A 20,228-nucleotide genomic window follows, 5' to 3' on the forward strand; every position below is an offset into this window, starting at 1 on the left:
AGAACTCTCACATTCCGTACAGATCACCTGACAGGACTAAAGATGTCACCACCAGTGATACATTTCAGAATGTAAATCAGGGAGAGGAAAGATTTTACATTGGGCAAACACTGACTAAATAATATATGAATTAATATTGTAAAAAAAATAAACTATTTTACTCATGTTGTTTTCACTACAATTCCTCTTTAACCATGTTTCTATGAAATGCAATCAGATGTCATTAGTAAATGTGGCCTAAAGTTTTTTTCTGTGGGAAGGCGAAGCATTGTTAGGCTAGGTGCACACATAGCAGAAACGCTAGCGTTGCGAAGAACGCTGTGTTTGTGCTGCTAATGGAAGTCTATGGGCTGCAGGAAAAAAAAGCATATCAAAAACATATATACATTTTTGATGCATGCGTTTTCAAAAATGCTGGTTTTGTTGCATAACTTCAAAAACGCACATAATGAAAGTCAATGGAAACGCAATGGTATGCGTTTTCCATGCATTTTTCTATGCTTTTTTGGGGAAAAAATTGTTTTATGATGTATTTCCATCTCCTGTCGCCTTCCTAGTGATTTGCATAAAATGCAAAAGAAAAAGGCATAAAAAACGCATACAAAACGCTTGTAAGACGCAAACGCAGCAAAAACACACAAACGCACACAACATAAAATGAAGCTTGACATAAAACGCAGCCTTTCATGTTATGTTATGTTATGTTATGTGTGCACCCAGCCTAAGATGTCTTCCCGATAATAACAGATGTAGTCATCAGTGATAAGGAGGAATCTAGAGATCTGATCGTTATTCATTTTATCTGCAGCTACTGTATTCGGGCCCCCCAAGCCTGGCTAGTGGGGGAGCCACACAATGTCACGGTGAAGGATTATGAACTGGCGGGTACATATTCTGTTACAATATCGTTACTCAGCTACCCGGATCAAAATGTCACCTTCGATTCCCAGCGGCTGCTACTGACCAACGCTAACGGACACCAAGGATATGTCACTCTGCTGGTAAGTATGATTGTGCCATGTGCACTCTTCACAAGTAGGATTGTGCCATGTGCATTCTTCACAAGTAGGATTGTGCCATGTGCATTCTTCACAAGTATTATTGTGCCATGTGCATTCTTCACAAGTAGGATTGTGCCATGTGCACTCTTCACAAGTAGGATTGTGCCATGTGCACTCTTCACAAGTAGGATTGTGCCATGTGCATTCTTCACAAGTAGGATTGTGCCATGTGCATTCTTCACAAGTAGGATTGTGCCATGTGCATTCTTCACAAGTAGGATTGTGCCATGTGCATTCTTCACAAGTAGGATTGTGCCATGTGCATTCTTCACAAGTAGGATTGTGCCATGTGCATTCTTCACAAGTAGGATTGTGCCATGTGCATTCTTCACAAGTAGGATTGTGCCATGTGCACTCTTCACAAGTAGGATTGTGCCATGTCATGTGCATTCTTCACAAGTAGGATTGTGCCATGTGCATTCTTTACAAGTAGGATTGTGCCATGTGCATTCTTTACAAGTAGGATTGTGCCATGTGCATTCTTTACAAGTAGGATTGTGCCATGTGCATTCTTCACAAGTAGGATTGTGCCATGTGCATTCTTCACAAGTAGGATTGTGCCATGTGCATTCTTCACAAGTAGGATTGTGCCATGTGCATTCTTCACAAGTAGGATTGTGCCATGTGCATTCTTCACAAGTAGGATTGTGCCATGTGCACTCTTCACAAGTAGGATTGTGCCATGTCATGTGCATTCTTCACAAGTAGGATTGTGCCATGTGCATTCTTTACAAGTAGGATTGTGCCATGTGCATTCTTTACAAGTAGGATTGTGCCATGTGCATTCTTTACAAGTAGGATTGTGCCATGTGCATTCTTCACAAGTAGGATTGTGCCATGTGCATTCTTCACAAGTAGGATTGTGCCATGTGCATTCGTCACAAGTAGGATTGTGCCATGTGCATTCGTCACAAGTAGGATAGTGCCATGTGCATTCTTCACAAGCAGGATTGTGCCATGTGCATTCTTCACAAGCAGGATTGTGCCATGTGCACTCTTCACAAGTAGTATACAATGAACAGAGGCGCCAAAAGTATAAGATTAGATTAAATGAGCTTAAAAACCAACTTAAATGGCAAAATTGAAGGAGGAAGTGGTGGTCTTACCTCCCTCAAGCAGACACGACAACGACTGCGATTCAGACAGTCAAACACATTTTTATTAGGAACTCCAAAAAGAAATGCAACGCGTTTCGCAGGTTCAACCCAGCTTCATCAGGCAATATAGGGAGGAGTATCAAACAATCTGCACAAGGATTCAAATTAAGCGCTTAATTTGAATCCTTGTGCAGATTGTTTCTTTTTGGAGTTCCTAATAAATGTGTTTGACTGTCTGAATCGCAGTCGTTGTCGTGTCTGCTTGAGGGAGGTAAGACCACCACTTCCTCCTTCAATTTTGCCATTTAAGTTGGTTTTTAAGCTCATTTAATCTAATCTTATACTTTTGGCGCCTCTGTTCATTGTATACAATTTTGAGTCCACCCTTGGTGGAGGGTTGCTACCCTTTCTTCCTGTCTACAGAGAGCGACTTCTTAATCCTGAGTGGGGTCAGGACAATCTCCCCACCTGCCTTTACAGTGGTTGCCTGCTGGTGACCCTGACTTGTGAGTATTTAGCAATACAAACTTATTGCCACCTTGTCCAGTACGAATTACACTATTGGGGCTCTTGGTGTTCCCTGTTTTTATCTTCACAAGTAGGATTGTGCAGTGTGCATTCTTCACAAGTAGGATTGTGCAGTGTGCATTCTTCACAAGTAGGAGTGTGCCATGTGCATTCTTCACAAGTAGGATTGTGCCATGTGCGTTTTTCACAAGTAGGATTTTTGTCAAACTAAAATTTGGATTTTCTAGTTGGTTGTGATAGATAGCAAGCAAAGATTGGTTAGTTGATGGTGTAGTGAACGATTTTTCAGGGGTGCTCGGATACCCCTTTTCAAAATCTGAATTGATTCGGATCCAGGTACCCATATATCTGGATCCGAATCGGGTTTCCGAATTCGAACGTTCCGGTATCCGAATCCAATTGGATATCCGAACCCATTTTCCAGGAAATCCAAATTGATTTGAATATCCGGATAGAAAACCGGAAGTGGCCTTTAAATTACTTCCAAAAAGTTTTTTAGGGTAAATGAGGCATGTAGCATCATGTTTTTTTTAAAGAAAAACACTAATTGATTATGTGGGGAGTTAAAATACCAAAAAACAAAACAAATAAAAGGCTGTAAATTAACATCAGGACTAGGTTCCAGGCAGCGGTCGTTGAGCCCACATTGGGCCTGATTCACTATTCGGTGCTAACCTAGTTAGCACGCCTAAAGGCTTTGGCTGTGCTAACTAGGGTGCAAAGTAGTTAGCATGCAGAAAGGTGAATCAGGCCGCGCGCAAAACTTTGAGCGCGCAAAATGTCGCATCGCGGTGCGCTGAAAACGGTGCACCCGATGCACCTATAAGGGCACATTGGTTGCGACATTAACGTCGCATAGTGCAATGTTAAGGTCGCACCCAATGCGCCCTTAAAGGCGCATCGGGTGCAGTGTTTTCATCACACCGCGATGCGACGTTCTGCGCACACCAGACTTCTTTGCCCGCGAGCGCTAATTAGCGCATCCTAACCATCTTTTGGCATGATAAAGGGCTATTCACAAGCGTGCTAACAGTTAGCACCGCTTTGTGAATCAAGCCCACTGTGTCCAAAGTCCAACGCACAACTGAGACATGACAGTTTTCAGCCCAGACACCTCAAAAAAATTACACAGCAATTGTGTTTTGGGTTAAATATAGGTGGTATCAGCACAGCAGCAGTGGCCTGTGGCACCCTGGCGGTGGGAGAAGCACAGGCAGCAGGAGCAGGGCAATGCAGCAGCAGCAGGTGTAACATGTGCCAGGAGCATGCCGGACGTGGTACGTGTACGTGGCACGTAGCATTGGTATCAGGGCTGTAAAAAAATTGTGAACCAGGTGGCTTGGTTAGTAATAGTTAACAATCAGGAGGCGCCAGGAGGTTGTGGAGGTGGTGGTAAAGGGTGGTAAGGCAGGCATAGTGATTCCCAGTCACTTCATGTCCCCCTCTTGCCAGCAACAGGGAAAAACTCGCTCAACCGGGTCTGGCGGTGTTTTTTCCTTGCACGGGAAGAGGTGGAGGGAGCAGAGGTGGCCACTGACGACTGGCTGCCTGAACAGGCCTCAGTGTCGGCAGGAGTGGCAGAGGGGGTTCTGGTGCTCCAAGTCTGACCACTGTCAGCACCAGCTTGCTTCAGCCAGATGATGTGGGGTACTTGTACTTTATTAAAATCAGGGTTGGACTTTAAAGAAAATCTGCACGCAGTGACAGACAGCAGAGCAGAAGACAGTGCACACTAACTGTCTAACTGTCACACTGACACTGCGCAGCACTGCAGTAATCTGTAGTAAGGTAACACAGTACTACTCTAACAACTAACTAGCACTGCAGTACAGTACTAACTACACAATAACACAGTAATCCTATTCCCTAACCTATACTGTAGCTAAGGCTAATAGCAGGCCAGCAGCAGGCCTGGTCTGTGCACAGCACACACAGACACAGGACCTAACTAGCAGCTGCTGCAGCACAGAGTCTGACTGTCGCTGAATGAAATCAAGCTAAGTAAAAAAACAATAGAACAATAGTGTAGTGAAGGTGTTTAGCACTCAAAAGCTTTAGGTTTATCACTGTATACAGAACAGCACTTGCTAGGCCAGCAGCAGCACTGGAGCATGTCTCTCAGTGAGCAGTCACACAAGCAAGGACGATATTTCTCATCATGGCACCCCTCCTTATATATGGGAGGGGGGGAATTGGTTGGTTGCTAGGGCTTCTGCTGGGAGCCCTCTGATTGCTGGTACGATTCTTCGCTAGAAATTGGACCGTTAGTGGCCACCTTTAAGGGAATATTCTCAAAAGTACTGGCAAAAGGCAGGAGCCCACTCTTCCAACACTAGTGTCCACACTCATAAGTAAACCCGTGTCTCTGATGGAACTTAGGAGGACACAATGGGACAGAGGAGGGCACAAAAGGGACAGAAGAGGACATGGGGGTACAGAAGAGGACAGAGGGGGACACATGAGGGACAGAGTACGACTCAGGGGGACAGGAGGGTTCACAGGAGGGACATGGGGACAGAGGACCCAAAAGGTACAAGGGGAACATAATAATTGAGGAGAGAAGATTCACAAGACACCACTGCACCATGGATGCACCTAGTTTACTATATTTTTCCCCCATGGTTTTTGTTGTCTAAACCTTGATGCGTCTTATGGTCCAAAAAATAAAGTAATAATAATATGGTAGGACATTAGACTATGAATATAGTAGGATTAGATTGTGAGCTCCTCTGAGGACAGTCGGTGACATGACCATGTGCTCTGTAAAGTGCTGCAGAAGATGTCAGTGCTATATAAATACATAATAATAATATAGTAGGTCATTATACAGCGCCAATATATTTGTGCTTTATAAATTAATAATAATGATAATAATTACACTATGACTATGGTAGGATTAGAGTGTGAGCTCCTCTGAGGACAGTCAGTGACAGGACTATGTACTCTGTAAAGTGCTGCAGAAGATGTCAGTGCTATATAACTACATAATAATAATATGGTAGGACATTAGACTATGACGATGGTATGGATTAGATTGTGAGCTCCTCTGAGGACAGTCAGTGACATGACTATGTACTCTGTAAAGTGCTGCAGATGTCAGTGCTAAATAAATATTTATTTTATTTATTTATTTATTTATTTATTTATTTATTGTACTTATAAAGCGCCAACATATTACGCAGCGCTGGACATTAGTTTAGGTTACAGATAATATTTAAATTACAAATTTAAATACATAATAATATGGAAGGACATTAGAAAATAATTAGGATATGATTAACTTGTGAGCTCCTGAAGACAGTCAGTGACATGACTATGTACTCTGTAAAGTGCTTCAGATGTCAGTGCTAAATAAATATTTATTTTATTTATTTATTTATTTATTTATTTATTGTACTTATAAAGCGCCAACATATTACGCAGCGCTGGACATTAGTTTAGGTTACAGATAATATTTAAATTACAAATTTAAATACATAATAATATGGAAGGACATTAGAAAATAATTAGGATATGATTAGCTTGTAAGCTCCTGAAGACAGTCAGTGACATGACTATGTACTCTGTAAAGTTCTGTAGAAGATGTCATTTAGTGCTACATAAATACCTACTAATAATGTTGTCAAGTGGAAGTGGCAAGTAGCCAATTCCAGCACTCTGCTGCCATCTAGTGGTCATGGTAACTTTTTACATCATTGTTGTGTGTTGTAGATAAAAGCAGAAGATTTACCAAGAGGGAGAATGGAGAAGTTTGCATATTTGGAGGCTAGATTTTCAGATTCCGTCACTAAGAGGAAAGTGCTGCTAATGAGACAACGAGGAAACTACACTCTCTACAGTAAGAGAAATAGGTGTTACAATATGTGATGATTCATATGCCCTTATACAGCTTATCCACTGATCTAAAGTCATATGACAATGTCAATTGTTAAACCAGAAGTGTTAAATAAAGCTTACTCAGAGAAGAAGAAGCATGGAAAAAAGATAACAGTGTGTGTTCCTGAGAGACACCAAAGCATGGAATCTGTGTGCAGTTTATCCTCTGTGAGAGATCTGCTGTAACTCATAAAATATGATTAGAAAGTAGCATCAGGTCAGTTTTTCCATCTCTTATCAAAATAGCAACAGATTATTATTAGCAGCTGATGATGGAAGGAAAGCATTGAAAATTCTGAGAGATCACTATGCTGACAGATCACTATGCAGGGGTCCCGGCGAGCCGGCAGCCGGAGTGGACATTGCATGGAGCCAGGCAGATGAGTCAACGCACTGCTGCTCCAGCTCTGCAGCAGAGGCGCTCAGCTTTGATGTTACTAGCAGATGCTTTTTTTCCCTCCTATCTGTATTGCCTGAGGAAGCGGGTTTAACCTATTTTGGTTCCTGGACGTAGAAACTACGTCCAGGAACCATGCGCGCTACCGCGCGCTCCCGTGGCCGATCGCGCACGTGCACGCGCACTCCCGGCCGCGGATTCAGTAGCCACGGAATCAATGTATCGGGCTATGGTGCCCGATCACTGATTCCTCTCCCCCGCTGAAAAAGCGACAGCTTCTCTCGGAAGCTTCGCTTTTTCTGGCTGTCACCTCCCCCATGCGTCTCTCTAAGCGTGTGTTACGCTTAGAGTGACGTCATGTAAACAAACTCATGAAAAAGTAAAACTACAACTACAAGTAAAAAAAATTAAAAACCACACACAATTACATTATAAAACTATACTTTACATCCCACCCTCCCAAAAATACCCAAATAAAATGTTTAATATAAAAAAAAAAAAATTACAATAAAAAAAAAACATGTAAATATTTACCTAAGGGTCTAAACTTTTTAAATATCAATGTAAAGATGAAATATTTCTATATTTTTTTTATTTTAAACTTGTAAATAGTGATAGATGCAAAACGGAAAAAATGCACCTTTATTTCCAAATAAAATATTGTCGCCATACATTGTGATAGGGACATAATTTTAACGGTGTAATAACCGGGACATATGGGCAAATACAATATGTGAGTTTTAATTATGGAGGCATGTATTATTTTAAAACTATAATGGCTGAAAACTGAGAAATAATGAATTTTTCCGTTTTTTCTTCTTCCTGTTAAAATGCATTTACAGTAAATTGGCTCTTAGCAAAATGTACCCCCCAAAGAAAGCCTAATTGGTGGCGGAAAAAACAAGATATAGATCAGTTCATTGTGATAAGTAGTGATAAAGTTATAGGCTAATGAATGGGAGGTGAACATTTCTCAAGTGAAAACGACGGAACGCGAATGGGTTAACCTGCGAAACGCGTTGCACATTATTTTGGAGTACCCAATAAAGGTTTTTTGACTGAAAACCTACAGTCGTGTGTTCTGCTTGGAGGGGTAGGTCCACCACTGCCTCCTCTATTACCAAATTGGTTATTAAGCTTGTTTAGTCCCTTTTATCCTTTTGGCGCTTCTGTTATCTTATTGCTACATTGAGTCTACCCTAAGTGGAGGGTTGTACCCACTTCCTTCTTCTACTACAGAGAGCGACTTCTTAATCCTGAGTGGGGTCAGGACAATCTCCCCACCTGCCTTGACAGTGGTTGCCTAATGGTAACCCTGATTTGTGAGTATTACATTTTGAATTACTCTATAAATCTTCCATTACCAGTACATACTACACTATATTGGGCTCTTGGTGTTCTCTTCTTCTCATCCCATTGCAAGCCAGCTCTGCAGGAGGACACAGGAGGGGGGGCCCATGGAAAGGGAGGGTGGAATGATGTCAGCCCCCCCTCCTCCCCTCTCCTGTCGGGGTGCCAGTGTCACCCCTTCAAACCCCACTCCATCACACGCCCCTCACATGTGAGATGCCCTATAAGAGAGCGGCACCATTGCCATGGCACCATTTTTAAAACACAAGAGGGCCCACCGGAGATTCTCCCGACACCCCGCCGGGCCTGTCCAACCCTGTCTACATCCACGACTAATGAACACGTCACTCAGAGGATTCTCTCACAGACTGCTCCAGTTCTGAGAGCCTGGCCTATCTCCACCTGGACAGTTTTAGTAGGAAGCTGTACCTTCTTTATAAGTCTGTACATTGTTTATTTGTAAATAAACCTACCATTTCTATGAAGATCATAGATCAAGTGGTCGGTGGTTAATAAGAAAGTAAGGTTAGAGCAAATGCTACAAAAACAATTGTAAGGCCTTGTTCACACTGTACATGGTGTGGTACACACAAGAACGGCAGAAGTGCATAGACAGCACTTCTGCCTTTCAAATCATATGTGATGCGGTATCACACTGCTGCATGCATTTATCAGGAAAGCACAGCACTGACCCATTCACTGTAGGGAATGGAATCAGCAGCGCTGCGCATAGCGGTGCAGATGACGTGCAATCTCGCGCGTGTTGCATTTCAATCACACGCCCATTCTGCGCTGGTGATTTGAACGAGCCCTAAATGGTTGGAAACTGTGCAGAAACTATACTGTGTACTTGTGTACTTAGTATATCAGCAGAAAGGGTGACAAAAGGTGTTTTGTTTTATTCTCAGTCTTTGTTTTCTTCACAGATAAAAGATTTTGGCTTTGGGCTGGAATGCGGGACAATTATTTAAAAGCATTGCAAGACTTGGAATTCGATGATGACATTTGGAGCGATTTAGATGGCCGTGTGAAGGCCCAGACAGACCTGAATGCTGATAATGAAACTTTGACAGACCTGGATAGTGGCTCTCATGAAGAAATGGAAAATAAAATTGGAACTTGGAGTTCTCTGAACATTAAAATTAAAGCATGGATAAACCTGCAAAACAATATTGAAGCCTGGCGAGACCTGGAAAGCAGAAACAAAGCTTGGACTGACCTGCAACGCAATATGACAGCTCTGGGTATGTAAGAATAGTGATGTAGCTAACATAGAATACAAGTTTTCTGCAAAAGTTTGTGAACAGGCGAATCTGGCGAACCTCCATAGACTTCAATGGGCAGGCCAATTTTAAAACCTATAGGGACTGTTTCTGGCCACAAAAGTGATGGAAAAGTTGTTTCAAGGGGTCTAACACCTGGACCGTGGCATGTTGGAGGGGGGATCCGTGTCAAAAGTCCCACCAAAAATTTACATAGTTGACGCAGAGTGTTTTAACCTCTAAAGGGCAGAAATCACAGTACATTCCTAAATTTGTAGAATTAAGTGTTTTAAAACATTCAGCGTGCGTACACGGCGATAGGGTAGTGTAAAGGTTAGGCCCAGTTCACACTAACAGATGAAACGCTGCGTTTAATGCACCGCAAAAAAAAACAAAGAGCAATAGTGATAACATCAGGTGAGCAAATCATTGTTTTTACTAGTTGACATCTCCAGGACATAAATATTAGTCCTGTCGGTGGCAGTCTTAGTGTAGTGGTGTGTAGTGGCCGCCATGCTTGTGCGCATGTTCGCTGGAGTGCAGGCGATTGCGGTTTTCAAGCCCCAGCCAGGCAGGAAAACCAGGTAAGTGACCAAAAGAACACTGATTCTGCACTGAGGCCTTATACAGGGGGCGGTAGTGGATACTAGATGCCAGTAGTGGTGGTGAAGGATTATTGGGTTATGGTCGGTGCACTACTAGGACCAGCAGACCTGTGTCCAACAGCTAACGTGTGCACTGGACACACAGAATTGCAATATAACAATAGCAAGAAAAAGAAAAACGGCCTTCAGAAGGGTAAACTATTGTAGCACTAAGCACTGACTGCACCTGTCTGCAACAGCTAAAGTACACTGTGTGGACATACTGAACATCAATATCACAAGATCAAAACACAGCCTTTAGAAGGGCTCTGGGGTTATATAGATGGTGAATTGGTCCTGTAGCAGCAAGAAACTCCACTGGGGACACAGAACACAGGCCTAACTAACGCCTTCCAGGGATCCAGGTGGGAGGGATAGCTGATTGGCTGCCATGTGTCTGCTATCTCTAGGGAGAGGGGTCAAAGTTTGGCTATATTATAATGTATAGGGGGTGGGTCGAACGCGCCATGTGTTCATCTGAGGAAGCGGACGCGAACATGCATTTTTCGACATGAACTATTCGCTGAGTGAACAGTTCGGGCCATCTCTATGTAAGAATACAATTCTGCAGGATTTCCCCACTACCTTTTCCTTCACCTTGTCACTTCACCAATCACAAGTGATTTCAGGCCTATGTGTGATAATAGTGGAAGTACAGCAATCAGAGTTCCCCTTTACAAAGTCACACACAGCTGCAGGGCCAGTTCAAGCCACAATGGAGTCCCGGGGGAAAATTTTCTCTGCCCCCACCACCACCACTATAGCAAATTCAACCCTCAGGACCCTTGAGCCAACTTTCCCCCTCCCCCACTGTACTATGCTCCGCGGGGCCTCTGCACTGTGTTTGTCAGAAAAACAACTTGCCTGTCCCGGTGCACTGCTCCTCTTAATGACCCAGCGTAATGACATGTGACGATGATGGAGAAGAGGCAGCAATGGGGAGCATGACGGGAACAGTGAGACGGGACAGGTGAGTTGCTCTGCTGAGAAAATGGTGCAGGGACCCCAGGGAGCTTAAGTCAGGAGGAGACCTGGGGGGCAGCGCTTCGGGGTCCTGGGGCACTTGCCCCCTTTGCCTCTATGGTAGAGCTGGCCCTGCACAGCTAAAGGGAAGAGTTCCACCCTAACTTCCTTTAATTCAGTTCACTTCTGCAGAAGGTTGCACACAAGAGGTAAGAACGTCTATCAAGTAGATAGGAAGCCCCTCACAGCATAAAGTCAGCTCAGTTAATAACTTCAAGAGGTACAACTCAGTTCTCCTGAAGTTCACAGAGCCTGCCAGGGACAACAGTAGTGGACCAGAAGTCAGGGGCGTAACTAAGAGCCCCCGGGCCCCCCTGCAGAAATTGTGAGCGGGCCCCCCTCCCCCCAGGGCCCCCCAGAGCCTGCTCGTGGCTGTTTTGGGGGGCTGGAGGGGTCGCAGCATGAGGGGAAAGCTATGGCCACACTCGGCGGGGAGGGGGGGGGGGAGGTCCCCCACTCCCTCACCTCGGGCTTTCCCCTCAGTGCTCCCCTCCAGCTTCAATAGCTAGCTATACAAGTGCGGCGGGCAGCGGCAGGCAAACATGCCTTCCGTGCGTCCGGACGCTTCTCGCTCTAGTGACTGACGCTACTTCCTGTTTTATACAGGAAGTCGCGTCAGTCACTAGAGCGAGAAGTGTCCACGCTGGAACGCACGGAAGGTATGTTTGCCTGCCGCTGCCCGCCGCTCCGCTCAGTCCTCTGCACTTGTATAGCGATTGAAGCTGGAGGGGAGCACAGAGGGGAAAGCTCGAGGTGAGGGAGGGGGGGACCTTCCCCCCTCCCCACCGAGTGTGGCCATAGCTTTCCCCTCATGCTGCGACCCCTCCAGCCCCCCAAAACGGCCACAAGCGGGCCCCTGCTCGCCCCCCCCCCCCAGCGCATGGGCTGCATCCCCTATTGGTACGCCCATGCCAGCAGTACTAGAATATACCCCCCGTTTGAACCCAAGGGACTCATAAATGTATGTCAGCTCCTGCAGAATACTTCATATCTCCTGAATCTGGTAAATATTGGCATGCACTATGCAGGATCAGGGCATATTCATCACATACCAATCATTCTGATGGGTATGGTACATCTCTGGGCATGCACTAGCAACCGAGCTACGCTACATTTTATGGCATGCACTAGCAGCTAGGGGTGCTCGTGATGATGGATCAATTACGATTACGCAAAATTTTGCATCATTTTTTGCAATTACGCATTGTGGAATTGCGATTACCTGATGTACAGCATACTATGTTTGTGAATCGTAATTATGCATCAATGGCGTTTATTGTGTATTTAAAATATTAATATATATATATATTAATATATATATATATATATATATATATATATATATATATATATATATATATATAAAATATTTCCATCTATTCGCCGGTGTAGTGCGCATATTCAAAGCAAAAAATGAGTTCATATGCGAAAAAAATGTGTGTTCTAAAGTCAGTATACTGCACATGCACGACTATTATTTAAATATTCAATGCGAAAAATGCATTCGTATGCAGAAAAAAAATTGCGTTCACCAGCAAGTATACTGCACACGCATGGATATTTAAATATTCAATGTGAAAAATGTATTCTTATGCGAAACAAAATTGTGTTCAACAGCCAGTATACTGCACATGTGCGGCTATTATTTAACCACTTCAGGACCACAGGCTGACCCCCTCCCCCCCCCCCCCCCCTACCCTAGTGACCAGGCTATTTTTTACAATTTAGTGCTTTAAAAGCTTGCTGCAGAGCTTTCTGGTGGTGGGCTGTGATCGCTTGTGCAGTGTTTGTTTGTTTATTTTCTTATTTATTCATATATATATTTTTTAAATAAATTTTAAATACATACATTTCCCTATTCCCCCCCCCCCCCCCCCTTCATCCCCCGCCAGCCAATGACAGCAATCGGCTGTCATAGGCATCAGCCTATGAGAGCCGATCGCCCTTGAGCCTCTCTAGGGGACAGCCGAGTGACATGGCTGTCCCCAGTACATCGTTGCCGTAGATCACAGCACTGTACAATGTACATAGACGCCGTCTAAAACAGTCTCCTAGCGGCGATCGACGCTGGTAGACTGATGACGGAGCGGGGATGTGCACAATCCCCTGCAAAACTTCGCCCCAGGATTTGACGCCTTTCAGTGTTAGGCGGTCCCGGGGCTGCCATCCTCCTGGCATTAGTCGGTCGTGAGGAGGTTAAATATGCAGTGCAAAAAATCGTATCCGTAAAAAAATGTTCGTGTCCGAAATTATGCAAAAAGTACGCTAACATGCGTAATTACAGTTACTGATTATGCTTACATAAAATGTTTTACGCGTAATCCACAAATTATGATTACAATGCGTAATTGCTAATTACGATGCATAATTACGCATAGGCGTAACTTCTGCCCACCACTAGTAGCAGCCAGGTACGCCACATCTCCGAGCATGCACTAGCAGCCGTACCATGCTACATCTCATGGCATGCACTAGCGGCTAAGTACTCTACATTTTATGGACATGCACTAGCGGCCGGGCACCCTACATCTCCCGCTATGGACTAGCAGCTGGGTACGGTAAATCTCTCGGCATGCACTAGCAGCCAGGTACGCTACATCTCCCAGCATGCATTAGCAGCCTGGTACGCTACATCTCCCGATATGCACTAGCAGCCAGGTACACTACATCTACCGTCATGCATTACCAGCCAGGGATGCGCTGGATATCACGGACAGTTATTTTGTAATTATTGGATGACCTTATATTTATTTAACTAGTTGTTGCACAGCGTGCAGTATATGTAGGATTTCATTTGAAGTCCCAGGGACATAAATATTCGGCTTCCGCTGCGCGCTCCCCTTCTTTCATCACCTCCCGGTAGTAGGGAGATCAGTGAATGGGAAGGCAGTTCCCATTCATCGATCTAAGTCCCCGTGTCAATGATCGCCGGCAGCAAAGAGATGCCTGCTGTCATTGTAAAAAACAAAGCAACACATACACGCATTACTTCCTGTTAGGAAGAAAAAATGTGAGGACACCTTGTGGCCAAATACACCTACTCTCCCATTCTCCCATTCTCCTATAGTTACACAAATTAAACATTTGCATATTAAAAAAATGACAATTAAAAAAATAAATAGTTACCCTAGGGACTGACCTTTTTTAATATTTATGTCGCAAGGGTATATTACTGTTATTTTTGCAAAAAAAAAGGGCTTGTAATTAGTGATGGATGCAAAACAGAAAAAATACACCTTTATTTCCAAATAAAATATTGTCACCATACATTGTACTAGGGAAATATTTTAAATGTTTTAATAATAGGGACAAATGGGCAAATAAAATGTGAGTTTTATCCATAGTAGAGCATTTTATTTTAAAGCTTGGATACAGGTGGGGTGTTGGGTCACCCTACTGGAGAAAAAAAGACACAAGCAAAAACGGGAGCCCAAATAGCATAGTAAGTTTTTGACAGCGGTGAGTTGATGAAAAGAAGAAAGTGTGTCAGACTTGCTTGGTCACCTGCTATCAGTCAGTTTGTATGCCTGTATGACTGACCTTTAACCCAGCCCTAACGCCTGTGGAAGCTCCTGCCTAATACAAACTATAATACCCTGCAGGCAGATGTAGCATACAACCTGGCAGACAGCAATCACCAAAAACAGCAATGAGCAATGCAGCACAGTATACTGAATAGTCACCTGAGGCCTATAGGCTGAGGCAATCCAGATGATGGCAAGGTAGCAGGTAATGGCTGAAGTATCGCTAGACAGATGAGTGGTCAATCAAGCCAGAGTCAGTCCAGGCAGCATTCATGCAAATCCTTTAACAAGCTGGGGTCTGTAACAGATAATCCAATAGAGAAGAGTGGTCAGGTTCAAGCCGGGTCGGTAACGGTAAGGCAATCTGCAAGAAGCTAGTCAAGAGACAGACACAAGCTGCAGTGAGTTAAGCACTTGGTGTGAGCGCAATCTCAGCAACAAGCCCAGCATAGGCTATCACGGGCGATGACAGAGGGCACTCACCTTACATTTATACAAGGACTAACCAATCAGAAATTCTCATTTTACTCTGGAAAAAAACATACTTCTTATCTGTTTGTTTGCACATATTTTAAATTTTAAAATTTTTCGCCATCGTGCCCCTTTAAATCAAGAAATTGCCAATCTATCCTACACCTATCAATCTTCTGAAAAATTGTAAGAGATTTCTGCTGCTCCAACTTTTATTGAAAAACAAAATTTGAAATGTAATCAGATTTCCCGCTCAAATTAAAAAAAAGTTTTACGTTTTTTCTGTACCACATTTGTACATACCTTGTTTATGTATACCAATTCTATGTCCTCGTTTCTTTTGGGCATCTCCAAAATTGTAAATAATTGACTGCAGTGCTGATTTAATTTTGTGTCACATATAAAATGACAACTCAGAATAATTTCTCTATTACATTATTTCGTAGATTTTAGTATTTGGAGGCACAGAGGTAATTTTTAACTTCTCCCTTTAAATTTCTTACAGTTGAGAAATACGTGGATGAGAGAGTGAAGCGGGCCTGCTGGAAGGCTTATCAGAACTATTTCTTAGACTGGGAGTGTCTCAAATGGTCGTTAGAACAGAAGGAGAATGAAGCAATGCTGGAGTGCTGCTCTTACACTAGAGAATACTTCCACAATTTGGTGGTCACTGGCCATGTCTCTCTCACTACTGGCGAATATTGCAACCACCATAGATATTGATGGTAGAATTTTCGATATGCATTTTCAGCCCAATACTAGTAGTATGGGGCTGAAATGATACTAGTGCACCGCTAATGAAAATTTCACCTAAAGGTGCCCATACATCAGTCGATGTATGGGCAGATGGACCGCGAGACAGATCTCTCTCTAATGGAATCTGATCAGAGAAGGATCTGTTGGCTCATCAGAATCAGACTGATTCCTGGTATATTTCAGAATGAAAACTATCAAAAATCAGCCTAGTGCTGCCCCCTTCACTGTCTGCCTAGCCAACCCCTTAAAGAGAAACTCCGACCAAGAATTGAACTTTATCCCAATCAGTAGCTGATACCCCCCTTTACATGAGAAATCTATTCCTTTTCACAAACAGACCTTCAGGGGGCGCTGTATGGCTGATATTGTGGTGAAACCCCTCCCACAAAGAAATTATGAGTACGTACTCATGGCAGTTTCCTGTCTGTGAACCCTGTTGCCTTCTGGGAAATAGCTGTTTACAGCTGTTTCCAACTGCCAAAACAGCAAGCAGCAGCTACATCACTTGCCAGCAGTAAAAATGTCACCATGTGATAAATTATAGAATATAAATCAGGGATTTAAAATATTATACAATGGGCAAACACTGACTAAATAAATTATACATAATTATTGTAAAAATGAAGCACTTTTTTTATTACATTATTTTCACTGGAGTTCCTCTTTAAATCTCACCTGTCTGCTGCCATTCCTAGCCTCCTCCCCTAGTACTGCTGTGTCAGCTGTCTGTACTACATGGCATGACGGTTTCATTGACGTTGAGCCTTGTTGCATTGTGGGAAATAACAGCTGTTTCCAAGTGCCAACCAACCAGTGTCTCTCTCTGTGCAAATGTATATCTATAATAAAAAAAAAACTTTTATCCGATCGCATTGTTAGTGGGTGTGGTGGTTATAAATAATGGCAGTTGGTGCTGTTTAGTTTTATTCTTGTCTGTCAGTAATACAGATGATGACCTCCAGGATGATTGTGGATCAAACAATCTGAACAAATTACTTGGTGACTATCAATCATTTCTTGATCTCTTATCTATTTTTTTACTTTTCACTATGCAATGTATTCATTTATTTTTTCCCTCGTACAGTTCCTCTTTAACCATTTATGCCTCCGGCACGTGATCCTCACGTTCAGGTGGCTGCTGCAATGCTGATGCGCGCTGCCGCGGGCGATCGTGCCCCCGTGCCGCCCCCCGGGAGCCCAGAGATCAATCATTGGGAACATGGTTCCCTTTAATTGATCTGAGTTCCCAGCAGAAAAAAACGATGGACTCTCATCAGAGGCCGCGGTCTTTCTGAAAAGAAAAAAAAGTTTCCGTCCTCTATATGTTTCCGGGAAGCTAGGAGGACTGGGGGAAAAAACAAAAATTCACTGCGGTCATCTTGTGGCCAAATAGTAAACTACATCTACATACATATTTTTAGCACAAGAAACACACATTACATTTAAAATTAACTGTTTATTTCCAACACCAAAAATTTCCCAAATAAAATTTTTACTGAAAAAAAAATATAATTAAAAAAAACATAAATAGTTACCTAAGGGTCTGAACTTTTTAAATATGCATGTGAAGAGTGTATATTACGACCATTTTTGAATACATTGTGAACGGGACAAAATTTAAATGGCGAAAACTGAGAAATAATGAATTTTTTTCAATTTTTTCTTACTTTTCCTGTTAAAATGCATTGATAAAAAATAATTCTTAGCAAAATGTACCACCCAAAGAAAGCCTAATTAGTGGCAGGCAAAACAAGATATAGATCAATTCATTGTGATAATTAGTGATAAAGTTACTAGCGAATAAATGGGAGGTGAAAATTGCTCTGATGCATAAGGTGAAAAATCCCAGTGGGCTGAAATGGTTAACGGATACACTATGGCGAAAAAAAGTGAATGGAAGTATGTGTCCTGCCTGCCGCCGCTGCCAGTTATAGATGCTGGAGGGGGAGCGCTGAGAGGAGAGCCCGAGGTCCCCACACAGATGTGCAATACTCTCCCCTCATGCTGCTACCCCTCCTGCCCCCTCATAACGGCCCTGTGCGGCCACCCAGGGGGGGGGGGGCATCCAAATTCTTGCAAGGGGGCCCAGTGATCTCTAGTTACGCCCCTGAGTGCAGGCCACAAGGTACAGGCTATTGTGGTGACGGGGACACAGTGGTGATGGCGGAAGAGGATAGACATCACACCGACAGAGGGCACACGGGCCCAAGGAAAACTTGGGGGGACACTGGCCTGGGGTCCATCAGGTAAGTGAATTGTCGCAATATCATATCGTGGTTACTGCCGTTCACCTCATCGAGCCCTCGTAACTGAGATTTTCCAACATGTCTGAATGATGATTGTGACTAATCTTGTCCTGAAATTGATTGAAATATTGATCAGGCGAACGTGTTGCAACACCGATTTTCCTCGAGCGTCCTGCAGAATCGCCTGATGTAGGTCTACCTTAACACTTATCCTAAATCTAAGTAGTGTAAAGTTACTTTTTAAAGCAGAACTCTGAGCTAAAAACAAACAAACAACAACAACAACAAAAAAACTTTTTAGGTAAAAAACCTCTAACTTACCTCTCACCTAGGACTTCTGATGGTCCCTTTTTTTTTTCCGTGATATTTACTGTCATGAATGATATGGACGTCGAGATGATTGGCGATTCTGTACCGTTCCGCAAAGTAGCGCAAAATGAATTTTTTTCTTTTCAGTGAAGGCATGTGTGTTTGATTAACTTGTTCAAACAGAATTCCTTGCTGGCCAGTGACTTGTTAATTGGCTGGCACCCGAGAGTCAGAAAGTGACCTGGATGTCAGCCAACGACTCTCTCCCTTACAGGAAGTGCTAGGCAAACCCAGCCAGGAATTTAGAGGTAAGCCTGTTGGTGTGCATCTCGCCATCCGCGAAGCGGACACTGGGACATACTGGACCATGCGGCCTTATGCCTCTGGTGAGTTGTCTAAAGTACAGTCAGATAAGAAAGTCGAGAGCCGTCCAGTAACCAAGTAGACACACCGATCAGGTCGTGCTAACCTGCCCTTTGCCGACCTGGTGGGGGAGGTGTCATGAATGATACGGACATCGAGACGATTGGCGATTCTGTACCATTCCGCAAAGTAGCACAAAATGACATTTTTTCTTTTCAGTGAAGGCATGTGTGTTTGATTAACTTGTTCAAACAGAATTCCTTGCTGGCCAGTGACTTGTTAATTGGCCAAGGGGTGTGAAACCTAGCCAGAATCCGGGTGTAATATGTCAAAGTTTGTTCTGGCTGGTCACACTCAGATGCTAATTGAACACCAAAAGTTCCTTTCATCACAGGAAAGACTAAGGCAGCTTTCCCAGCGGGAGTCCAGCCGAAGCGGCACTGCTGGGGAACAGGTTTAAATGCATATGGTTTTTTATTTCGGTCTGTTAAATGAAAACCGTGTATAGCACAGCTATGAAATTAATATAGTCTTGTTTGTTAAAATCTGCCCAATGTGCTGATATAAAAATCATAACCGTAACCCGTCCGGTTATTGGTGTACTACCCTTCTCAGGGGCAGGACAGCCTAACTCACTCATGCAAGATGCCATATTAATCGGTATTTTCTGACAAGTATGAATCTGCTATCCACCTAAATATGACATGTATAGTTTATGAGTAACAGTGGTTTACAATTTAAGTTCAAAATCCTCCTAGGAGGAAGAGGACTGTCATTGGTGGGTAATTCTGAGGGGGCAGGCATTGCCACACCCCCAAACCAGCTTCTTCAAAATCACATTGCCAGCAAGTGGACTTCAGTCCTCCAAATCCCATCTTCAGGAGAGCCTGCTGCTGCTAGCCAGAGGACCATGTGGATAGCGGCCATCTTGCAACTGTAACATCTGCTTGGATTACAAAGTATACCTAAAGGTCTATGATTCGTAAACCAAGGACTTTGCATTTATTTTATCAGAAGGAAATATCCCCAAACAGACTGCATTTCGGCTAAGTAAACCTTTCACAATTATTCCCTTTTATTTTAAGCTTTGTGGGTATATGTTAATTAGTGTATGTAAATGTGTGTAATGCATTTTTGTTATTACCACGTTTAAAAATCGTTTTACGGTTATGACCTGTTCCTGAACATACACAATCGTACTTACTCCTCCGAAACCATTACCTTGTGTTCTAGAGTATCTTGTATTTATAACCCGTATGCTTGAATCGGGCACAGATAGACAGATCTGGCGCCAATCCCTGCATACAGCTAAGGGTTAACT

At 43.3% G+C, this 20,228-nt stretch overlaps 2 protein-coding genes across 4 annotated transcripts in view; one reads left to right on the forward strand and one right to left on the reverse strand.

Moving 5' to 3' along the window:
- LOC137527896 (uncharacterized) overlaps positions 1 to 16,856 on the forward strand; it is a 66,604-nt gene extending 49,748 nt beyond the window's left edge. The window contains exons 6-9 of the mRNA XM_068248944.1: positions 809 to 1,001; positions 6,398 to 6,524; positions 9,236 to 9,553; positions 15,739 to 16,856. Of these exons, the coding sequence (XP_068105045.1) occupies positions 809 to 1,001; positions 6,398 to 6,524; positions 9,236 to 9,553; positions 15,739 to 15,956 (856 nt within the window). The 3' untranslated portion in view covers positions 15,957 to 16,856. The remainder of the gene's footprint in view (positions 1 to 808; positions 1,002 to 6,397; positions 6,525 to 9,235; positions 9,554 to 15,738) is intronic.
- LOC137527897 (carcinoembryonic antigen-related cell adhesion molecule 3-like) overlaps positions 1 to 20,228 on the reverse strand; it is a 239,944-nt gene that overhangs the window by 204,171 nt on the left and 15,545 nt on the right. For all 3 annotated transcript variants that reach the window (XM_068248947.1, XM_068248948.1, XM_068248945.1), the window contains exon 2: positions 14,922 to 15,060. The gene's annotated coding sequence lies outside the window, so the exon portion shown is untranslated. The remainder of the gene's footprint in view (positions 1 to 14,921; positions 15,061 to 20,228) is intronic.

Source organism: Hyperolius riggenbachi, chromosome 8, assembly GCF_040937935.1.
Source record: "Hyperolius riggenbachi isolate aHypRig1 chromosome 8, aHypRig1.pri, whole genome shotgun sequence".
NCBI lineage: Eukaryota > Metazoa > Chordata > Amphibia > Anura > Hyperoliidae > Hyperolius > Hyperolius riggenbachi.